The following is a 24513-nucleotide window of genomic DNA, read 5'->3' as shown; positions in this document are numbered from 1 at the left end:
CACAATACTGCTCCTCTAGCGAAAACCGTCCCCAGGTTGCGTCCTTATCCTACACACACACGCATACATACACGCACCTACATACACACAAACACATACACACATACACAAAAACCACCATACATACACAAACACATACACACACGCATGCATACAGACACATACACACAACTACCCACACATTCATGCCTACGCACAGACACAAACACATAAGCTTACACACACATACACATACCCCGCCCCCACGCACACAAACACTCATACACACAACTACCCACACACTCATGCCTGCACACAAACACACATGCCTACACACATACACATACCCCCACACACAAACACACACGCCTACAAACACATACACACACATACACACCACCATACACACACACATACACCAACACACCCCATACATACAGACACCTATACATACACACAACTACCCACACACTCATGCCTGCACACAGACACAAACACACGTGCCTACACACACATACACATACCCCCCCCCACACACAACCACACACAATTACAAACACACACACTCGTGATTGCGAAAAACATAATTTGAATTCAAGATGACAAAATTCAAATTAATTTCTTTATTAATTTGGCATTATTTTTAACTTGTTTGGTGACATCCAAGTCTCTTATTTTACATTCAGTATCCAGAGATTTTCATTAAGGATTCGTACTGTCTAATTTTTTCCCATTTTGTAAAAAAATGTTGCGGTTCCCCCCCCCCCCCCCTGTTCTTATTGGTACTGTAGAATAATTTTGAAGCTCCCTAATATTTGAGTCTTTTTTTTTTTTTAAATTAAACTATCTGGTACTTTGGCTGAGCTACCGATATGTTTGTTGCTACTTTTTTCGTTATACATGTTCTATTGGTAATATTATGTGTATAATAGTGCTGTAGCTAGAAAAATTAAATAACTTAAAATGTTTGACATGCTGAAATGCAACCTTAGATTTTTGGAATGGAAAAGATATCTTACCGTTCGGCAACTGAGAGATATTTTACAAAATGAACTATAACTGCTTTATACATCTAAACCCAAGTAAAGTTTTTTTTAAATTCATTTTTCCTAAGCATATTTTCTTTTAGATAATTTTAGTTATTTTTCCTTCAAAGAATATTACTGATCTAATGAAACATTTCAAATGTACGTGAGTATTCGTGCAGAGAGATCCCCTGCAACTTTTTTTAAATGAACGAAGTCGTTCAAATGAAGGACTTGAATGAACGGATGAAAAGAATGAACGATCCTGTGATGGACGGATCATTAAAAAGAACGACATTGCCCACCTCTAAAATGATGTAAGTTTGTAACCGTATCTGTAAAATAATAACATTTCATCTCAAAAGTCAGCTATTTCTTTTTTTTTTAACGATGAAAGGCAATTGAAAAGTACGTTGAAATAGTTTATCACTTTTTTTTTATTCTTATCGTTCCATTGAAAACATTAACATATTCATGATTTTTGTTCCAATTTGATAAAAATGACTTAAAACTAATGATAGATAAATGGAGTAAATATTAAATGGAAATCTCGTTTTAATCCTGCGCATTCATTTTTTTTCGCCTGTTTTTACAGCCTTGTTGTTTCGTCCTGGTGACCCAAATCGATAAAAATAATTCTGTATACTGAATTTTCAACAGTGTTCATTGCTGTTTTTTTATTGAGCAATCAAGATCGCGTATTGAGTTTACCTACTAAGACAAAATCCAGTCATTGATTGGTAGAGAGTTTGTCACATGATCCATTATTATTTGTTTTGCTATTGGTAAGTAATGATTTATATTTTTATGAAGGGAGTGTCTGCTTGTGAGAAGTGATAGATATGGTAAATATGGATGCTGATTCTGTAAACTAACGAACTCAGGAACTTCTTACACCAAATACATTTAAAATAAATTCACTTACAAAGGGACGGTATGACTTTGTTTTTCTAGAAAAAAAATAATAATGATAATTGAACATGGTTCTTATGAGCTACTCAAAGTTGATCAAATGCACATTTCGACTTTGCGTCTCATTTAACTCGAATAATATCCGGGCTAGAGCCAGGGCCGGATTAAGCCAGCGCGGGGCACGTAGCTAATGTTTCCAAGGGGCCCTAGTTTTTGCATGATATAGTTAACAATAGAGCTCTTCTTCATGGAGATGGTAGGTGCACTTATAACACGCATGAATACATAAATGTGGATATAATTTTACGGCTTTACGATGCTTAGGACCCTCTTATATTGCCCCTCGTCTTCCCGTTACTACGCGTTTTCAACTTTTAATTCCAAAAAGCAATGTTTGGACGATATAAAAAGAGGGGGGTCCGGGGGCTTCCCCCCGGAAAATTTTCGATATTTCAATACTAAAAACTCACTTCTAACGACTCCTGGTGATATTAGGAAGAGAAGATTCTGAGGTCATCATTTGGAGAAACTGAAGTCAAAGAACGCGATTGCATCCTATCTTAGGTAAGATCAAAGGAAAAAATTTGGGTTCACAGCGACTCTCCTCACTTAGTGTTTTAAAATTGAAGCCTTAAATAAAACTGTAGATTATCTTTAATGATGCTGCAGAGAGAGGAAAGAGGGGGGTTCAAGGAGGTCCCATTGGAAAATTTTCGAGTTTATTACGTATTATTAATCTATAAACACAATTTTAAGCAAAAATTCTCGAAATTATATACTCTGAAAGGGTAGTTTTTTTTTTTTTTTACCTTCTTTGGTGATTTTGGGGCTGAGTTCACGAAAGCCATCCCCTGGAAATTTTTCGAAAGTGAATTTCTGAAAACGTGATAGATTGAAGGCCATCGCGGGTTACGTTTCGGTATGGGATGGGGTTCAGACACTCTCCAAGGCAACCCGGAAATGGACCTTATTCACGGTTTGGCAACGGTCCCATCAGCTGTCCGTCTGCGGGTATTTTGACCAATTGGGCCGTGGTAGCCCGATCGGTAGAGTGTCGGGGCCGGAGGGTCCTGGGTTCGAACCTCGATGGTCGAAGACCCACCGTCGTCATTAAAGGGGACTGGGCGACGTTAAATATGCTCGTGGTCTCAATGTCCTCCAAGTGAAACGATACCTCTGGGGGGTGCTAGCACCAGGTAGCTATTAGCTCCTGGACTAGTTCTAAATTCTCATAAACTGTTCGATCCGGTGATGGTGCTGTCATCTGTCGGTATATAAAATAATGGAGGCAAGGCACTTAGTATGCAGTCCTCGACATAAATACAGTTGTAGTCAGTTGTGACTCTGAATAGGAATAGGATTTTGACCAATTACGTAGTGTCAGTAGTGCTAAAAAAACTCGTTTCATTTAAGGATTACTGGACTTCATGCGCATTATGAACATGTTTAGGGCTTAAAAAGACTTACGAATGCATGGAAAATGGCGAGAAACGGGGAAAATAAAAAGAGAATTCGAGTTTTCACCATGTTTCTGATAAGGAACCAAAGAGGCTTAAACCCATGAAAATACGATAATAAAGAGAGTATTTCGTATCTAATGAATCGTTCATCATTCTTTTACAACGTTTCTTAGTTAAAAACGTAAAAAACCTCCCATTTTTAAATAGAAAGAAGAGTTTATAAGCCACACAAAAGCAAGTGTTATTATACGCTGTAGTGCCGGATTTTCGTCTGCTACAGTTCCCACAATGCACTGCTGTGAGGGGTTTTTGCCCGCAGTGACGTCAGGTGAATACTGTCCATTTTTCGAAGTTGAAATCTAAAATGTACACTTTGGACCATCATTAACAATGTTGGAGGGGGAGAGGTACACTCCCATAGAAATTTTTCGAAAGTATAGTCCAAAATACGCACTTGTAGGCCACATTATCAGACGGCATTATAGGACGGGATCGAGCTCGGGATTACACCCGTGGAAATTTTTCGAAACTGAAGTTCCAGAAAGCAGTTTTAGCGGGTTTTCGATTATGTTAAACTATTTTCTTACTGAATTTTTCTGAATTTCGAGTTCGAATAAAAAAGTTTTTGGCTACCTATGGTGATGCAAAAGAAATGGGTTGGGTTCGGGGCATGGGCGACAGCTTTTTAGTTCCCTCCCACTCAGAGGAAAAAATTAAAAACAATGTTTAAAGTCTTTCTTCTACCCATAATTATTTTAGTTCATCAAAAAATAATATCTTCTAACCAATTTATTTATTTCGCTCAGCATAAGTGTGAAGTTTCAGAATCTTTTTCTTTTCTTCCATCATGATCTCTTAATTTTGCTCATTGTTGTTTACAGTGCCGTATCTACGGGCTTGTGTCGCGGGGAGGGATTTTTGAAGGTGACAAATTGACATGAAGTTAAGTAACAAAAGATGATTTAAAGGATGACTAATAATTACCTTTTCAGGACTCCAATTTCGAAATCTTTAAGAAGAAAGTCATTTTCAAACAATTTCTGGATAGTAATCCTTTCTCATCTCTTGTCTAACATCGCCAAAGAGAGCTTTGAAATATGGTTTTAGGATTTGTACTTTAAGAGTTTCAGAATCCTCCTTCTCCGGCTATCAACAAAAATTGCTTAAATTGTTCGACCCCAAATTCCGAAAAATTCCGGAGAAAGAAGCCCTTTAAACCATTTCGAATCCATAATTTCAAAAAAATTCCAAAGGAGAATACCCACCTTCCTTAAATTTCTTAAGTTACCTCAATATTGACTTCATTTTGAAAAAAAAAAGAAAAGAAAAAAAAATCTAGAGAAATCCCAATTTTCCGTTCTCCAAACATTGCCTAAAATTATAATTCTTAGGGCAGTTTTAAAACTTTTCTGACCGAACGGACCTTTTTTCCTTCCACTAAGAAAGATCAACTAAAATTGCGTTTTTTAAGACTTCAATTGAGAGAAATTTCTGGAAAGCAACCCAAGGAAAAAAAATTCGATTTTTAATTTACCTGAGTATTTAGAAAAGCTAGATCTAAATAAAAGGAGAAAGATAGAGATAAATTTAAACGGATTGAAGTGCGGAAAGTAGTTTTTTTTTCCAGGAATTTTTTTTTGTGGCGCGGGGCCCGTAGCATTTGCTACTTCTGCTCTATGGCTAATCCGGCCCTGGCTAAAGCGTACAAAATTCAAGCAAAAAGAAATACAAAAATCGAAAATTTTTACATATCGTCGTCTCAGAGCAACATCTTAGTGTTATTTCTGGGATTCGATATCTTACTGTTGCTCTAAGGCGACGATATATTGTACAAACACCACTTTTTTTTAATGATTTCCTTGGATGAAAAAAATAGGCATTTTTTATGACCGTTTTCTGGAAAATAAAAAAGTCGTAAAGAGGATTGTAGAAGAAATCTTGGAAAATCACAATTCGAAAACCTTGATGTGACTCGATACGTAACGAATTTGGGTTTTATAACTTTTTTGGTTTTTAATTTTATTCTGGAATGATGCCTTTAAATCCTCAGAATAGTTTATCTCTTTCATCAGCTGGCCTGATCTTCAGTGACGGCGATTCCGACAACTGCCAATTGGACAGCGACACTCCTGGTATCTGCCTGCCACTTTCCCACTGCCAATCTGCCATCGACGGTCTGCGCAGCCGGAAGTCGCAGCCTTCGATCTGCAGATGGGAGGAAGACATGCCGGTCGTCTGCTGCCCGGAAGTCGCGACCGCTTCGAATTCCAGGATGGAAGACGAGCAGGAATGGAATCCCAGGAAAATAGATGACGCTGGTGAGAAATCTTTGAAAGTTTCCTGCAAGAATTTCGTTTTAAACTAAACGAGCCTAAAAGGAAATATAGCATCAAATGACGCAAATTTGTTGAGAACTGCATACACGTGTTTCGGGGTTCCAAGGAACCCTTTTCACCATACAAACAAAGTGAGCTTATGGATGAAAAGATATCTGACAAAAGCCAATCTGACTAAATTTTGTCCGATGTCTTTCTGTTTTGCTACAATATCTGATAAGTTGAACAGCGGTAAAAATATATTTGATTTTCGGATTTGTTGATGCAGCCAAAACACAACGATAATCGGTTAAAAATGTGGTGATTGAGCCATTATTTCAAGTATAGAAACGCTAACGCACAATTTGGAGTGAAATCATGGAATACATTTTGGAAATACGAATGAGGGAATCTTTCGGTTATGATGAGTTTTGGCGGCATGAAACTGCGGCAAAGTAGCTGTAACATCGTTGCGATGAGTTTAGAAAACTCTTGGCTCCATTTCAAAAGTTGTCTGTGTTATTGCATTGTAGCAATGCGTGATAAAGAAATCAGAATAAATCGGTTTTGTCCAAAACATATGAAAACCACCAAAATGTGAATTGTATCTTTATTTTTTGGCCGAAAGCCGTGATAGCTATTTTTAAAATGACTGCTTAATTATGATTTTTGTTAAAGTATTGATTAAGTTGTGACGTTATTACAAAAATAACTTTTGAGAAATAATATAAATTATATGATGATAGCGTTCGAAATTACTGCTGGTCCACTCGTCCCAGACCAGTGAAACTTGCGTCGAACCACCACAAAAAAATAATCAGTGATCCGCGGGAGCATCAACAGTTGGCTATTTTTGATCACACTTTGTGTAGGAAAAATTCAAAAGCATTAGCCTTAACCAGACCGTTGGATGACTTTTTACAATTGCTTTGTTTTTTAAATAGCTTTGCATAATTTTAAATCACACATCGACATTTTACTCAATACTTATCATATTTGGAGGGGGGGGGGGTAGGAGAGAGAATTGCGCATTGAAACTAAGTAAAAATGATCAAATGATATCCTCAAATTTTAAGTAGCCTATCTTTAAGGGGCTGTTTAATGAAATTGGTTTTCAAACAGATGTACACAGACGATACGAGATTTAAATGTTTTATTGGCAAACTTTCCGAAACAAGAAATTTTATATTTGGAGATATTAAATATATTAAATCGTCATCAGTAGAAAAATGTTCTTCTCTTTGGTTATTTTTTTCGCATTGTTATTTAAATACTATAAGTGTTCGCATTGTTAGTTTGCCATTTCAAACTTGATTTGCAATCCAGTAATACTGCACCTTCAAGTACATGCGTCCCACGTATGACACTGTTAATTCGTTCTGTGTAAAATCGAAACGGTGTTATACGAGACTTTTTTGAAAATAACTTTTTAACTTATTTTTAAAATAACTAATCATGCACATAGAAAAAATCATGTTAATATGTATCGTGTTGTTTCGAAACCGTGTTTCGTGTTATACCGAAACCGTGATATACGAGACTTAGAAATAATGCGAATCAATGGATGTGTTGTATACCGTGTTATATCGAAACCAAGTTTCATAAAAACAAAGTAAAAACTTATTATAGTTACTATCAAACATTAACAGAATGTATTAAACAAAAATGAAATTCCATCTTTTTTAAAAATAACGTTCGAGTTATCTCAAAACCATGAAGAATTAAATTCAAGTTTTCTACCGTGTAATATCGAAACCGTGTTACAATAATTGCAATTTTCGGTACCGTGTTATATCGAATCCGTGTTGTACAAATACCGTATTACACGCGGGACGCCTGTATATATATATATATATATATATCTTCTATACTTATAATTAAAATTTAGTGTTTTATTTAATGTTAACTAGCTGAAAATTAAACAGTTATATTCAAAATAACTTCAAGTTAATATAATCATAAAGTGCAAATTATTTTAGATACAAACATTTAGTGTACATTTAAAGCGAACCAGTGATGTTGTCTGTTGACCAGTGCATATTCATGTTGACTGGTTTAAAGGACCAGTAAGATTTTTTACTGATTTCTAACTCTAAAATCGTATTACTGTATAAGGATATTATTGAATTTTATTTTATTTCTTTATTTAATTATTTGTTTTTTTTTTTTTGAGCAATCACGATTGCTTATTGCTTTTATTTGACTGTTTTTGGCGTTCCTATGATTTTATTTTCCCACCAGCACCCTCTGCAGCATCACCGTCGACCGGCTCCTCACGATGCTGCTCCTCTAGCGAAAGCCGTCTCCAGGTTGCGTCCATATCCTACACACACACGGATACATACACACACCTACATACACAACACGCACGCACACACGCACCCACACACATGCGCCTACACAAACACACACACGCATTCATACACACGCACGCTCGTGATTGCTAAAAACATAAATTGAATTCAAGATGCCAAAAATTCAAATTAATATTTTTTTTTTTTGTAAATTTAAGCATGAAACTTGAATTTAAATGACTTGTTATTTGGAAGTGCATAGGTGTAATTCAACTTTATTTTAATGGGATTGGTTACAATAATAAGTGGTGAATCATGCATTTTTATAACTTGAAATCTGCTTGTAGATTTAGAATGATTCATGTGCGCGTCTCTTGCAGAGTGTGGTACTCGTCCAATCTATGGCCTGAACAATGTTGCCCCTTCTGTGCCTCGAGTGAGACCAGTGTCCCGAATGGCACCAGTGCCCCGGGTGGTACCGAATTTCGATAAATCTCCAAACAAGTCGAGAAATGGCTATGTTGCTGGTGGTGTCGAATCCGAATTTGGAGCTTGGCCATGGATGGTAACTATTTCCTTTTCGTCTTCTATCACTGATTATTTGCCAATACCTTATCACATAAAAGCTACGAACCTAGCCTCAGCTAATTCCCTGAGAAGCCTGCGGCTAGAGCAGGGCGGGGAGTCTCGTTGAGTACTACATAAACGCTCCGTTATGGAGCTTCACAAAAAGTGGATGGAATAACATCCTGATGGCGCAGCTGGTGTGTGATGATTCAGTTGCAGCGTACCAGCAAGTCCAGATCTGAATGCTGGCATCCGATGAGCAAGCATTCTGTTATTGGTAACGAAGCAACTGCAACGTGCCAGCAGTTTCGGATCTAAAAGCAAGTATCTGTTGGGTAATCGGCTGGTAATAAGAAAGAAGCTGGAACGCGCCAGCAGCTTTAAACCCAAAAGCGGCATCTGCTGAGCATTCGGTTGGTAATAAGGACGCAGCAGGAACGTGCCAGCAACTTGTGGCCTTAAATCATTCACCAATTGATCATTCTGTTGGTAGTAAGAACGCAGCTAGAGCGTGTCAGCAGTTTCCAACCTTGAAACACAGACATCCGTTAAGCATTTTGTTGGTAGTAAGCACGTAGCTGGAGCGTACCAGCAGGTCCTGACGTTAAAGCAGGCATTCTATTTGCATCATATTGGCAATAATGACGCAGCTGGATCGTACTAGCTGGTTCTGACCTTAGTCAGCTGATGAGTATTCTATAAGATAAGTAATAACGGAACAGAAGTGTGCTAGCAAGTTCAGACCTTAAAGCAGGCTCCAGATGGGGATCAGTTTTTCGACCATAGGTCGAGTTAGATATGGAGTAAAAAAAAAGCCGCTCTTTTCAGTGGTGTCAAAAAGAAAACTGTGGGACAGTTCCTTCGTTTTTTACTGATAGATTTAATGAAGAAATTAGGGCCTAAATCTTAGCTATGCCTAAAAAAGTTCAAGTTAAAAACGCAAATAACTCCCGCCGTATTTAAGTTAGGGCATTGAAACAAATTGCGTAGAACGTGGAAAATTTTACCCTTTCCAACGATATATAACATTAATATATGAAAGTAATTTTTCACCCCTTTAATAGGCAATTTATGCGAAATTTGAGATTAAAATATTAATTACAAAAAAACTAATTCGAATTTTAAAACCCCAGGTGCACACCCCCGGGGTAATTTTGTACAAAATTTCAAGGCTGTAGGTGGTATCGGGTCTCCTGGACGCACGTCCGCCGCAGACTTCCTTTCAGAATTTCTTTGAAACCTTACTTTTATTTACTGTAAAGAGATAAGTGTAGAAAATTTAAATAATACAAAATAAAAATAAATAAGTTGTGAAAATGGAGTTTCATTACAGTGAACATTTTTCGATACATTTTTCTTGAATTTGTGAATCAAGTTATCTTTCTAGTTTCATCTTAAGTGACATTTTACTCAACTTATCATCGATTGTTTTACAACATAGCAACCAGCGAATATTATATCGTGTTTTTTAACACTAGAAACAAGGTTGGATCCAAAGCCGTCTTGGAACCAAAATGGCGGATAAGTCAGCCTGTCTTTTTCAAGGGGTTCTAGCGTACCTAGAATGGGTAAAACCCCGGAGCGGCAATTTGTGGTGGTGGCACTTCCCCCCTCCCTACTCCCCCCACCCACACACACACACACACACACACAAGCGAAAAAAAAAAACAGGTTTTAAATATTCTATGCAAGCATGAAAGTCATACATTTTTCTGTCTTAGTACTAAGAATATGAACCTTATCCTGAGTATAGTATTCACCCCATGATGTGGGGTGGAAGAGAAGGGGGTTCCGGGAAAGGAGGTTTCCTCCGAAAGTTTGACAAATTTGTTGTCTTAAAATTGCATTTTAGCTTCATATTTTTCAGAAACTTGCAATTCCACTTTGGGTGTCCCCCCTCCCCCTCCCCACCGATGGTTGACACCGAGGGCGTACCGCCCCCCCCCCCCCCCGTAGTGACGCCATTGTATAAAGGCATAATTTTTTTTCTTCATATGCACATAACAGCAGGAAAGAATGGTTACTAACTTGAGTCGCGCTCGAAACTGCAGTCATCAGTTGGAATGAATGAGCTGGCGGTGTATTTCATGTATATCTGCTTTTAACCTTGGCTACAGGGCGGTAACTTACTGAATATAAACATCATCGATTCATTCCATGTCAAATGACGTCGTCGCGTCGTCTAGACCCGAAATTTATAGAGTTTCAGACATGCCTTTGAAACAAACCAATACAAATTTTCAACTTCCATGTCCCAAATCCTGAGGATCTAGAATCAATAAAAAACAAAGGCTCTCCAAAATAGCGGATCAGCTTCCTGAAACGAATTGCCATGTTATGACAGGTACCCCCTGGAGGCCATTTTAGAGCCCACATTCCCCCCCCCCTTCATTTTGAGGTATCCCAGATCTTCATGAGTTTTGTCATGGAAGCTAGAAATTTACGTAGGGTTAGTTTCAAAGGCAAGTCTACATCTCTCTAAAACGTCCTCCAAATCAAAAATGGTTGGATGGGTACCACCAGATGACGTGACATGGAATATATTTATGGGATGTTTAATTTTTGCAGCAATTTTACACACCTTTGCTACCTGTTTTCTGCGCCAAAGCCAGCGCGACTCAGCTTAAATAATAGTGAACCTTTGCCTTTCTTACCTGCTGTAATGTGCTTACGCAAAAACAAATTTGGTCCTTTATACTATGACGTAGGTCTGGCACTCATGGGCTTTTGGACTAAACGTCATTATCAAAATTGATATGTCTGAGTTATGCGTCAATGCGTTTTTATCCTCTCATTTACTGCCACGAGCGTTGTTTAAAACTCCCTATGTACTATAGATGCTTTTTTTTCTTCTATTCCATCCTTCCTTTGACATTACACAGGTAGCGTTACTTCAAAAACTAATCCAAATATTTGGAAGAAATCCTCTGGTTTTAATTAATAAAATCAGCATGTTAGAGTAAGATGTTCGCATGTGCTTTCATAAGTATTGTTCGCAATATATTACCGATGCATTTTGTTTCCTTACCACATCGTCATTTCTTTAACTCTCAATAGATGGCTCGTTCTTACGCAAAGCACTGCCTTTAAGAGATTTTTTGGTTTAATTCTTGAAATCAATATTTCTGGGTAATGTTCAGGACTGCATACATCTTCTCGATTACTTTCAAGATTGCTGATTTTTACTTCTAATGTATTGCTGATGTAATATTTTCATTTAGCATTTAATTCTTCCTTTGACTCTGAACAGATAGAGCGTGGTCTAAATTCTCAAATGTAACAACACTAGGTTGCCAGATTGTGCTAGAATTAATCACTATGGTTAGTCTCAAATATTGCAGATTAAAAGCACTTTCCTTTCAATACAATTGTAATACAGCCCGACATTGGTTGTTTTACATTCGGTTTCCATATTTGAAGTTTCATTTTTTTCTATGATATTTCAGTAGATTTTATTTCCTAAATTATTTTCTATTCCCGAATGGCAAATGTTAAATAAAAACATGGCAATGCTGTCTGACAATAAAAACAAAACTTTATTACTCCTTTTTAAACTCTGAAAATGCAACTACTGTTTTTTATGTTTTCGGCTTTTTCATTTGAAGACGGACGCTTTCAATTCTCGAACTTCTGTTTCCGTTTTGATAATTTTATAAACCAGCAACAGGTTTACATTTCTGACATAATTCTTCCCAGTAGCTGAGGGATCGATTTCACAAATCCAGCAGGACAAAATTTCTGTCATTAGTCGAACCAAGGTGCACATGCTAATGGGATCGTTTTATCGATTATAAACATAAACTAACTTGAACTGACAGTTAACCTCCAAGATTTTCTTGAGTGTTACTGTCTGAAACACTCAATTCAATGGCCAGAATGATTTTCAATAGGAACGCAGTGGTTGAACAAAATAATGACTCAAAAACTCAGATAAAATATTTTCCACTATTAAACCAAATATTAAACCAAAGAATTTCTTACGGGGGTAAGACAATGCCATCTATTGAGAGTCAAAGAAAGAACGGAATAATTAATGAACATAACACTTATGCTTCGATTATATATTTGGAACAACTCTTGATTATATATTTGGAGCACGTGCAAGCTGGGAAAACTTTACTGCTTGCGCAATCTCGCTTATCTTTCCTACTACAAAATGAATTGGTCTGCTTCCATTGCCATCTATCCGTGTCACAACTATAAGAGTACAGAGTAAGGATACATTGACGACGACTGGATGTCTTGTTTACATTTTAAATACAGAAATATTATCTTTTTCCGTTCCAGGCTGGCATTTACACGAGGAACTTCGGCATTGAGAACTTTGTATGCGGAGCCGCTATCATTGACGAATTGCATTTACTCACTGCTGCTCACTGCTTTCAATTCAGAGGCGGAGGGTAAGTATCACATGAAATTGAAAAGAAATATTTTGACCCGTAAAATTCTATCTCATCTTGAAGACAAGAAGGGCGCAACTCAATATAAACTATTTTGTCAGTTTTTGTTTTAATTTACATTTATCTGAAGCTAAGTGAAACTTTGAATGGGGTTGTTTCCTTCAGTCAAAAGTAGTACTTTTTGTCACTGAAATTGATGGAATAAGCAAAAAATAAATAAATAAATAAATAACATGGACCCAGAAAAATACTTTCATTTTCCCAACAGTTATTTTTTAATTATTTTTTTTCAAAAGTCTGATTTTTCAAGCAAGGCGTGGTCTTGATGACATCACAAATGATGCATTTTGGCGCATCTTTCTTCCGTGTTTCCACGTTATGATAATCAAGGAGCGAATTAAAATTGCGCTCAACGCTTGCTATCAACCATATCGTTGCCAATACACGTGAGTAAAGATGCGAATTAAATATTTTGCTCTGTGAAAATGGCAACACAGAATAGCATTTCATCATTTGTGATGTCATCGGGCAGAAGCATAAACAATGAAAGCTCCCGATTTAAGTAATTTTTAAAAATATTAAACTTAAGCAAATTATTTAAAAAATGGTCAGATCCTATGTTTTTACGCATGCTCTTTCAGAAAAAAATACTTTTAAAAGTTAGGGAACGACCCCACTGTCATAATTTCGGATGGATATAATTGTTCTAAATACATGTAGGGGAACACGGGGCAAAGTGAAATGGTGAAATATTTGCTCTGCTTTTATTGCCACCTATCTGGTAATATTTTAACTATGTAAAAGCATATGTAGTCTATTCCAGTCAGTATATCGCCGAAGATTAAACACACGATAATGCAGGCAATTTTCAAAAATTGATACTCATGTTTAAATATTTTGGTCTAAGTCAAAAGTTATTTCTGAAATTATAAAATAATAAATTTCTCCTTACATTAACATTTAAAATATTAACTGAGATCTTCTAACATTCGGTGCAGATTATTTAGTTAATGTTAAGCTTATTTGTATTTTAAATCTATCTATATAAAAATGGATGTTGGTAAATTTTGTTCCCTAAGATCTCAGAAACTACCTGGCAGATTTGGTTGAAACTTTCACCGTTTGTTCTTTTTGGTACTGGGGAGGTTTGTAGAACAGTTCGAAAAAAATTCGATTGATAGTTCCTTTTTTATTCTAATTTGTCCAAATTTTCTCATAAATGCCTCAATATGACGATGAAAAAATACGTGCACATATTAAAATTGTGTCCATCGAAAGCGCTTATTTTTCTGCTGAAGATGGCATCTGTTAGAAAGTTCTAAGTTGTATGAAAAACGAGTTATGAGCTTTTTTTGTTCCATGTTCGAAGGCTTTCCTCAACCCAATTCATTATTTAGTGTATCATCTCAACTCCCAGTTCATAGTTAGAGTTGTTGAATGTTTTTGTGTTTCGTCTGACTGTTTGAGGCTTTTCTCAAGTCAAATCTTAAAGTAACGTTTTTTCCACAAGATTGGCTAAAAATAAATGGATTTGGCTGATCATTTTCCGTTTAAATGGAACTTAAATGTAATTCACGTTTTTTTTTTTTTTTTTGTTTTTTTTTTGTTATTCTTTATGCGAATTGGACACTTACTCACTATCCAATCAATCAGCAGAAATATTGCCAAAATTTTTGCAGAAAGATTCAGTAGCTGATGCAATTGGTAGTTTTTTTTCAACTGTCGCTGTTTTTGAAGCCAAATGCTACGTTCTCAGCTTACACCATGTAAACAAAATATCGCCAATCAAAGAATCTTTTTAAAAAACTTTTTTTACTGTGTAAAATAATCCAGCAACTAAATAAGGCAAATCCATAAAGAGCAAAAAAAACTTTCATAAATTTTTATTTTTGCACAATTTCAAACAATCGCCAAATTTTACTACTTATTTTGGAAACATTTTGGATGAAACCGTTTAGCGCCATTTTATTTTGACCAAAAGTATCTCAGTATCTGGCGACAATTCTATAATAAAATTAGTAAGAGGGGGGAGTATTATCGATGGTGTCCCAAAATGATTCTCGCAAATTTGGTAACATTTTAAACCGCACTAAGTGCCTACAATAATTGAAATTTCCCAAAAAACCTAAAGCAAGTGTAAGGGGAACACGGGCGGTTACATTTTTTAAAACAGTTCATACATCAATAGCCATACAGAGAAGGTTTTAGATGTAAAAAAAAAGTACTAACAGATAAATCTTTTTAAACATGTCGTAAAGTTTAATTTCATATTTCGGAAATTCTTCTAATTTGTATACGCTTAAATGTCGTGCTTGCGTTTCTAAATGAATACTATTTTGTTCTTTATACTTATTTCTGTTTTAGTTTTATGAGTAAGGAAGAAGCTCGATTTTTAATCACGTCAAAAAGGTTTGTTTTGAATTCTTTCGCTTAAAACAGAAAACAAGGGCAAGTAACGATTGTTTCTCATAACTATTACTGACCCGGGCAACGCCGGGTATTTTTGCTGGTGTACATATAAAAATGGTACGTTTCCCCCGATATGCAGTAAACATGAGTAAGAGTAGAAATAAAAACGTTGGAAATAGTTAAATTCATTCAAGTTTTCTCAAATATTCATTCATGAATATGGTCGAATTTCGACCACTGGGGCGAACACTAGTCAATATTATAACGTATTTACCTATACTAGAAACGAGGTTGGATCCAATTTTCTCTTCGAGCCCAAATGTCGAATAAGTCAGTCTGTCCTTTTCCTTTTCAAAACTAGTGATGTGCCGGATAGTTGAAAAAGTAGATCCGCGGATACGGATCCAGATCATTCGTGTCTAGATCCACGGATACGGATACGGATCTCAAAAATTTTTTTTGCCCAATTCAACTATCCAAATGTAAAATTTATTACGGAAGGTATTCCTGTCCCTCTAATAACACTGTTTCTTCAAAAAATGTCATCTATGGCGAAAATATAATAAAGACTATGATTTACTCTTTGAAGAAATCTCCGTTAAAATTGATGGAGGGTTGGAAGGAACAGCTCAGTGCAGGCTTAAATAGAATGTGAAAAATTATTTCTAGCTTGTTCGGTGGATGTAAGATACAGGAGCAAGAATGTAAAGCTGCTACTGGATGGCTAGAAATAATTTTTCGCATTCTATTTCAAAATAAATGCAGCGCTGACCCATTCCACCCAACTTTCTCCGACCGACGGAATAACAGAGCCGAGAACACCTTTCCAAACAGTAAATAGAGAATTTTGTCTCACTTTTTTAGAAGGATGCCGGGAAAAACCAAAATGAAGAAAAACAGAAACCCCAAATCAATAACAAAAACCAATATTAAACTAAAAAAAAAACATGTCTCAGAGGGCCGTTGGCTTCTGATATGATACCTTATAGTTTAAGTGGGGAATAAAACGTAATTTAAACTGAATTTAAAAGTCTTTCATTCAAATATTTAAAAATTTTTAGAATAGAAAAGATCCGTTTAAGATCCGTCAAAAAAGTAACGGATACGGATACAAATTTTTTTCCTCGGATATCCGCGCATACGGATATCCGGAACATCACTACCTAGAACTCCCCCGAAAAGGACAGGCCGACTTTTCCGACATTTTGGTTCCAACTAAGATTTGTTTAAATCTTGTATTTTGTACAATTAGTCAAGTACATGCGGGGGTAAAGTGGATGGAGCAAAGCGAAATAGTTAATTTCGTTTACTCATGCAATCATTTACGAAATCGCTTACACGTTCATTTCTGAATTTATTTATTTATTCTTTCATTCAGTAATTCATTAATTTTATTCATTCTTTCGCTTATTTTCTTTCACGATCACTCGTTTACTCACTCATTTACTTTTCTTCATATATTATTTTATTTATAAATTTAATTATTCCTTTATTGTTTCATTATCTTTTTTTCATTTATTCGTTCAACCTTTTAGTAGCTTATTCATTTGATCAAAAATATTTTCCATAAACGATTAGAAAATTTTTTATTAGAAATACAATTTATTTTTCACTTTGCCTCATATTAAAAAAAAAGGTTTTTTGTTAATTTTTTTTAATTTTTATTTTTTATTTTTTTAAGACGAAAATTTACTGCCAAAATTGAAACATACTTTTTTCAGTGCAAGTTTTATTATAAAATGCAAAGTTCTTTCTTTATGTGCTGAAATTTTCAAACAAACCTCCAAACTGCTCATTTTGAAAAAGCTCAGTCATCTTAACTATTTCACTTGGCCCCGCATTTCCCTACATTTCTTTGCAATAACTAAGAAACCACATCATAATTCTTTTATCTTGATGGGCGAGTAAACATATAGTTGAACTTACGCAAGAACGCCTAGATCTTATTTAAGACAGTGCCTTATAAGGTAGTGTAGCTGGAGTTATGTGCACGAAAAATATACTAGTAATTTCAAACTACCTTGATTTATGTCATCCCTGGTGATTATCTACTAAATGCAGCCCACGCTGAATTGCATACAAATGGTTAAAAGTGATTGACAAATATAAATTGAATTCAATGGGGTCGTTTCCAATATTTTAAAAGTTTTTTTTTTTTTTTTCTGAAAGAACATGCTTAAAAATATAGGATCTAACCATTTTTTAAATAATTTGCTTAAGTTTAATATTAAAAAAAAAAAACTTAAATCTGTAAATTTTTATTTTTTACATTTCTTGCCGGTGACATCACAAATGATGAAATGCCATTCTGTGTTGCCATTCACTAAGCAAAATATTTAATTCGCATCTTTACTCACGTGTATTGGCAACGATGTGGTTGATAGCAAGCGTAGAGCGAAATTTTAATTCGCTTCTTGGGGCCTCAGTGGCCGAGCGGTCTGAGTGACTGCTTGACATTGGCACGCTTGAGGCGGTGGGTTCGATTCCCACCCACGCCCCGGTTGTACTTTCCCTTCTTTGTGATGTAAATTCTTTCATGTGTTGTTTATATGTGTAATAAAATATATCAAGCGTAAGGGAGGCAAAGCACTCACATTGTAGTCCTCATCAAAAAAATAAACCTGTGCAATTAAGCACCGAAAGAAAGAAGAAAGAATTCGCTTTTTGATTATCATAACGTGGAAAACGCGGTACAAAATGCGCCAAAGAGCATCATTTGTGACGTCATCAAGACCACGCCTTATTTCTAAAATTGGACATATTAAAAAATAACTGTTGTGGGAAAATAAACGAATTTTCTGGGTACCATGTTTTTTTTTTTTTTGCTTATTCTATCAATTTTAGTGACTAAAAGTACTAATTTTGACTGAAGGAAACAACCCCATCGCTCTCAAATCATTGCTCCTCTTCCTTCTGCTACGACTATGGTCTAATTTCTGTGCATCAGAGCCTGACTAACGTTAGTTCAAAAATTGAGATTTTCCGTTTATTAGTGTAGGATTCTACTCCGCATCCAGTCATATGAACGCAATCCTAAAACAAAAAATCCTTTTTAGTAATTTGCTTGTGTTAAAAGAGCGCGGGTCAAATCCTTTGCGTGTATCAAGCAACCGTTTTCCCCGTCTCCTGTAAAGTAACGATTTTGTGACTTAACGTTAGTCAGGCTCTGAGGTACAGATTTCGTCTTTTAACAATGAGATAATTCAGTGGTCGCTCCGCCGAGTTATTGTCATTTCTGATTTCACGTATTTTTACATCCCTCTCCTTGGCTTAATCAAAAAAGACGTTCCATACTCATATATATAACAGCAAATGCGACTGATCGAGTAACGCTTCTGACATCATCAACAATGAAACGCGCTTCACGGCATAATAATTTGATAATATTTTTGGGTAATGTTTGACACGCAGGGAAATGCTTTATTTTGACCAGGCTGAACTGGATCCGGTATTTGAGCTGTTTTCCTGGTAAAACTAGTTTTGGGCGAATGAAGAAACGTAACATTGGTCAACAATGAACGCTATGTACGGGATTTTAGGGTTAATCTACTGGGGTTAGGGTTAAAATTTCAACCATCAAAATATCACCAAACAGGCAATTGTTTCGTTCAAATGTAGAAGCAATTTTCACCCGTCATGCTTTGACGGGTGATTTTCTAGTTGTTTAAGTACAGTACTGGCAGTTATGACAGTAGTACTGGCACCTCCGCTGGTATAGTTAGCCTAAACATTCAGCTTCAAAGGACTATTCTTTATAAATAACTATAAGGCGTACAAAGACAAGAAATGCATAACAAGATACAGCCTGAGTAAAAATTTTAAGGCCAGTATAATTTTCTTTGAAAAAAGAAAAATGAAATTAAAGGGATTTTAATATTATTGTGCTATTAATTATTAATGTTCATTGGTAAGAAATAACGCAACAGACAGGATTTGTAAAGCATGCAATAACCAGAAAAGCGGTGAGTTATTCAAAGTTAGCATTTCAGCTTGAGTAAAAACTTTAAGGCCACTAGTATTTTTAAAAAACTGCAAGTACTTATACTGTAATAAATGTCACATCAGTTAACAAGATTGTGGAATTCCTTCAACTTGCAGTTCTGTGATTAATTTCTTCAAAGTTTTTGTCCAACTTGTGACCATATCGTAAGGTAAAAAGTTAACTGTTCAGGAAAGAGAGCAGATTGAAGTTTTTTCTTCAACAAGGATAAGCAGGCGTACTATTGCGAAAAAATATTAAGATCGAAGACTGAAGTTACATTTTTGTTTGATTTAAACACAATTAGGGTAAAAAGAAAACCCGGGAAAACTTAAAGCTTTGTCCTCTCATCATGGAAGAAGAGTTTGGAAATTATTACATTACCTGAGAAGTACTCAGCCAGGAAACTTATTCAGCCGATAGGTTTTAATGTTTGTCAAAAACGATATATAATACAATTAGAAGGTGTGGAAATTTTATTAATGCTGCAAAACTTCTTAAAACTCATTTATTGAAAATGCACAATATAGAGCGTTTCAACTTTAGCTAGGATATCATGCCCTGGGATAACCAATGAAGACAAGTTTTTTCTAACGAAAAGAAGTGGAGTTTGGATGGACCAAACGAACGGAAGTACTATTGGCATGATTTACGAAAAGAAAAAGAAATATTGTACTAGCGCCAATTAGATGGAGGCTGTGTCAGAACTTGAGTGTTTTGCTTACAATTGTGTGTGCTTAGTTCCGTTGGTTTCTGGTAAAATGAACTCACAAGCATATCAAAATGTCCTCCCAAGTCATCTTTTACCAAATGCTGAATTTATTGCTGGAGAAAATTGAAAATATCAGCAAAACAATGTATCTATCCATCCGAGTAACAGTGCAAAAAATAGGCTCCAAGTAAACAATGTTGAAACTTTTAAATGACCAACTAAGTCTCCAGATCTTAACCCAATAGAGAACTTATTGGGTGACTTAGCAAGAAAAGTTTATGCAAAGGAGAGACAGACATTTTACTTCGTCAGTAGAGCTAAAATCTACCATGGAAGATGAATGGTAAAAAATATTTCCGAATTTTGTCAGAAACTAGTTTCATTCATGAAAAAAAGAATATTTGAAGTAGTTTGAAGGAATGGTTCCCAAACAAGCTTATAAATATTTGAATTTTTGTCCTCATATGCTTTTTTCTATGTTGGCTTTAAAGATTTTACTCAGGTTCAAATATTGATCTGTAATATTTTCTGATAATGAAACACTTACAATAAAATTTTTTGATCTTTTTTACTTGTATTTAAGGTTAATAATTACCACTCATATGACTTTTTGATCCTAAGATTAAGGTGTGTCCAATTTCTCAAAAAAGTGCACTGGACTTAAAGTTTTTACTTAGACTGTACATGTACATTAGAGTGGAACGAAAAAAACAAAGTTTTTACTTTCGAATCGTAATAGTGCGGAAAAGTTGCGATTGGTGAAGACTTACAAAACAAAACAAAAGTTTTTAAAATCGGATAATATCTTCCGATCCCGCAACAAGCCTAAATATTTGAAAAAATGGAAAATTTCGTGTTTTCTTAGTGATTTTTCAAAAATTTTGTTTTAATGTTTCTTTTTAAGGCTCTGAGACGGAAAAGTTTTGATTGGTAAAGCCTTCAGAAATAAAAAAAAATTGAAAAAGAATAACACCTTCTGATCCGGAAACAAGCCTAAAAAATCGAAAAGTTGAGAATTTCAGGTTTTTTCCGAATTTTTAACATTTTTGGTTCAATGTACTTTTTCAGGCTACAGAACGGAGAAGTTACGTTTAGTGAAGACTTCAAAGCAAATATATATATATATATATATATATATATATATATATATATATATATATATATATATATATCTTTTTGAAATAAAACAATATCTTCCGATCGCGCAACGAACCTACATGTTTGAAAAAATGTAAACTTTAAGCCCTTTTTCAGCTTTTTTTAAATTTTAGTTTAACGATCCTCATAAGTTCGGTATGAAATACTAATGGAAGAACGTTTGTTTATAAAACAAATGTGATATTTTAGTATTAGCCTGCCTGTAAAATTGTCCACATGGCCCTTTAATCCCGCGAGACTCATATTTGTTTATGCCGCTCAGTACAGTGTATGCATCTAATACGCCCCATTAGCGCCTCACGATCTTGAATTTATGAGCTTTTTAGTTGGTTTGTGTCTATAGTATCTTACTTAAATGAATAAAGCAGTCGTGCTGGCATCAGTATTTCTCAAAGTTTCTAATGTGCGTGTGATGTCTATTTGCTCTGTTTAACGTGTTTCAAACATGAATCCATCTTTGCAGAAAAGAATTACCAGAAAGTCCTTTGAGTGCCCTATATTTGGCCACCCGAGAGATTTGCCAACAAATAAGCTCCTTACTTATGAAAATGTGCTTCAAAGTTGCTTTTAAGAGAGATTTGAGTTACCTAGAAAAGTCAATAACACGAAAATGAGTTTTTCCATTGTTAAGGACAAAAAGTTAAATGTATCTTTGATAAGGCCTCGATTCCTACAGTTTCCCTGAAAAGAATTGCTCAGCTCATTGATATCTTCTACAAAAAATATCTCAATTTCATGAGATCTTACAACCAAGACAAGGATAAACCCCAGTTTAAAGAAAGGACTGATAAATTTAAAAGTGAAGAAGGAAACTCTTTGACATCTCTGCCTGTAAGTGCGTAAAGAATGTTATTTGCACATGTAAAAAAACCCCAGACATTTGTGAATGTCCAATTTACATGAAATGTACGTGTACGTGTGAAAAATCTATAAAGATACTGATCTCTGAACAAAGATTTCTCTATCTTCAGAGGAAACATGGCATAGGAAAAATTGGAACTTTGGACCAAATGATTTGTCAAATCGTGACCCCGGCCCACTCTCACATTCCAGATGGCTCACTTGTGCAAATAGAGTTCTTAGACTGTACGTAAGTGTATCGATCCTATTAGGTGAGTTAAAACACATAGTGACTTTTTATTTTGCGATGTTACATGCCGGTCTGGTTTGAAATAAAGAACCGCAAAAATTTCACAGACGATGCCATTCATGTTTACAGAACAATTCAGACCTGTCGATACTTACCTGACAATCTAATTAATGGCAATGGTGTTTGATGAAAGGAGGCACATAAGAGAACTAGCGTTTAAAAGTGTGTTAAAAGCCAGAGAGTTTCTTTCTAAAGGCAAAAGCATCAGAAACTTTGTCATTCCATCTCTAAATTTCGAAGCAGAAGATTACACAGAGATTATTAATTGGAACACGACAAAGCTATCTTCTCCACCTTTTCTTCGAAACGGTCATAACAAAGACATTGAAAGTTTTATTGTAACAGGCAATATACCCAACTGGGATATAAAACTATTCCCCCGCCTTACGCAAGCTGTCAAAAGATGTGTGAAGTTAGTGACGGAGGCTTCACTCAAATTGTGTGGATTTAAATCAAGAGATGGCTACATAAAAGCAACATTGAAATCCAGATCAATTATGCCCGAATTTTCCAAAAAAATCTGATTATAAATTAGCTTCCACAAGAAACACTTAAAACAATAAGACTTGTATACTGGGTTGTAAATTTGGTAAATATTTTATAACTTTCTATTATTTGAAAATATTTCATTATTGTAAAGAATGGTAGTTTTGCATGTTTAGAAGATACCTTAAAAGTCAATTAATAAATTAATGTTTATGTGTATTATGGGGTTTTTTAACAGGCTTTTCCCTGTAACACCGGGGGAAAAAACAGCAAGAACAATTTTATTTTTAATCACTAAGAAAAGATGAAATTCTCCCTTTTTTTTACTTTTCATTTTTGTTCCTGGATCAGAATGTATTATTCGATTTCAACAGTTTTTTTTTATTAAATTTCTGAAGGCTTCACCAATCGTAACTTTTCCGTCTTAGAGTATTAAAAAGAAACGTTGGAGCAAAATTTTTAAAAAATCGCTAAAAACATGAAATTTTCCATTTTTTCAAATTTTTAGGCTCGTTGCGGGATCGGAAGATATTATCCGATTTAAAAAAAAAAATTAATTTGTTTTGTAAGTCTTCACCAATCGCAACTTTTCTGCACTATTACGATTCGAAAGTAAAAACTTTGTTTTTTTCGTTCCACTCTAATGTACATTGCACACTCTTCAAGTTTCTGGTTGATACTACAAATGTTCATTGTAACCTATAACATATCCCAATGTTATACCAGCTCCCTTCATACGTTGGTGTTGTTTTTGCTAATCCTTCACAATCAAGCATCAGCTAGATCAGATCTATGAGACCGTGAACTTTTGCTGTCGTTGCCTTGTGATAGCTAGGCTGACATTTCAGGTCGGCTGCTTCACTTTTCCAACTGTACCGTAAGTACACACATGCCATAATGGACCCGTTTATAGGGTAGGCCACTATTCACAGCAAAACACTTTCACGCAAAGAAAAGAAAAGGACAGAAGAGAAAAAGTACAACCCTGCCTGAGCCGGGATTCGAACACAGGGCCTACTCATCCGCAGTCAGACTTCTCTGACCACTAGACGAGACGATGTCCACCGTGAACTCTCTGGCGAAGTCACTTAATAGATGGGGATGGAAGTTAAAGCCCTCTATCGTAAAACCCCAGGCAATCCAGGATATGATCGGGAGAGGCCCGATCACATCCGGGATTGTCTGGGGATTGGGGGGAAGAGTGGGATTGCCTTTACACTTAATAAAGATAGGGTGAAACTTTTTTTCCAACTCATAAGTCATGCATTTTAAATGACTGCTATAGAGTGTAGAGACATCTGCTTGATTTGATCTGTCTCTCTTAAGCTCTAGGAAGCCTTCTGGAAGTTTGTGACTGTACCAATGAATGACAGCAGGGGTGAGCCAATCATTCTTGTCCCTATTTTCCACAAACCGAGAATTCATGATGATCTCCTGTCAGTGTCTCTGAAATACTTCTTTTGGCCAAGCCATCGGCAACTTCATTGCCCATGACAGTGACATGTGAGTGGACGTACCTCTTCTTGGTCAGGTATTTCAACTTCTCGAGTAGTTGTATACTGACATGATCACCAACTTGGTTCCAGTCCCATAGGTGACAGATTGAACTATGGCTGTCAGTAAGGATTCGGATATCACCAAGGGCAAAGTTCTGAGGGATGTTCTCT

General features: G+C 35.7%; 1 protein-coding gene across 1 annotated transcript in view; it reads left to right on the top strand.

The window, feature by feature from the left end:
* The window catches only part of LOC129230711 (clotting factor B-like), a 59606-nt gene that overhangs the window by 14693 nt on the left and 20400 nt on the right, over window positions 1-24513 (top strand). Inside the window, exons 3-5 of the mRNA XM_054865131.1 lie at window positions 5449-5694; window positions 8366-8550; window positions 12840-12952. Coding sequence (XP_054721106.1) covers window positions 5449-5694; window positions 8366-8550; window positions 12840-12952 — 544 coding nt within the window. The remainder of the gene's footprint in view (window positions 1-5448; window positions 5695-8365; window positions 8551-12839; window positions 12953-24513) is intronic.

Source organism: Uloborus diversus, chromosome 9 (assembly GCF_026930045.1).
Source record: "Uloborus diversus isolate 005 chromosome 9, Udiv.v.3.1, whole genome shotgun sequence".
In the NCBI taxonomy this organism is placed as follows: domain Eukaryota; kingdom Metazoa; phylum Arthropoda; class Arachnida; order Araneae; family Uloboridae; genus Uloborus; species Uloborus diversus.
The sequence above is the reverse complement of the archived record's forward strand: the minus strand, read 5'-3'. Positions and strand labels throughout refer to the sequence as shown.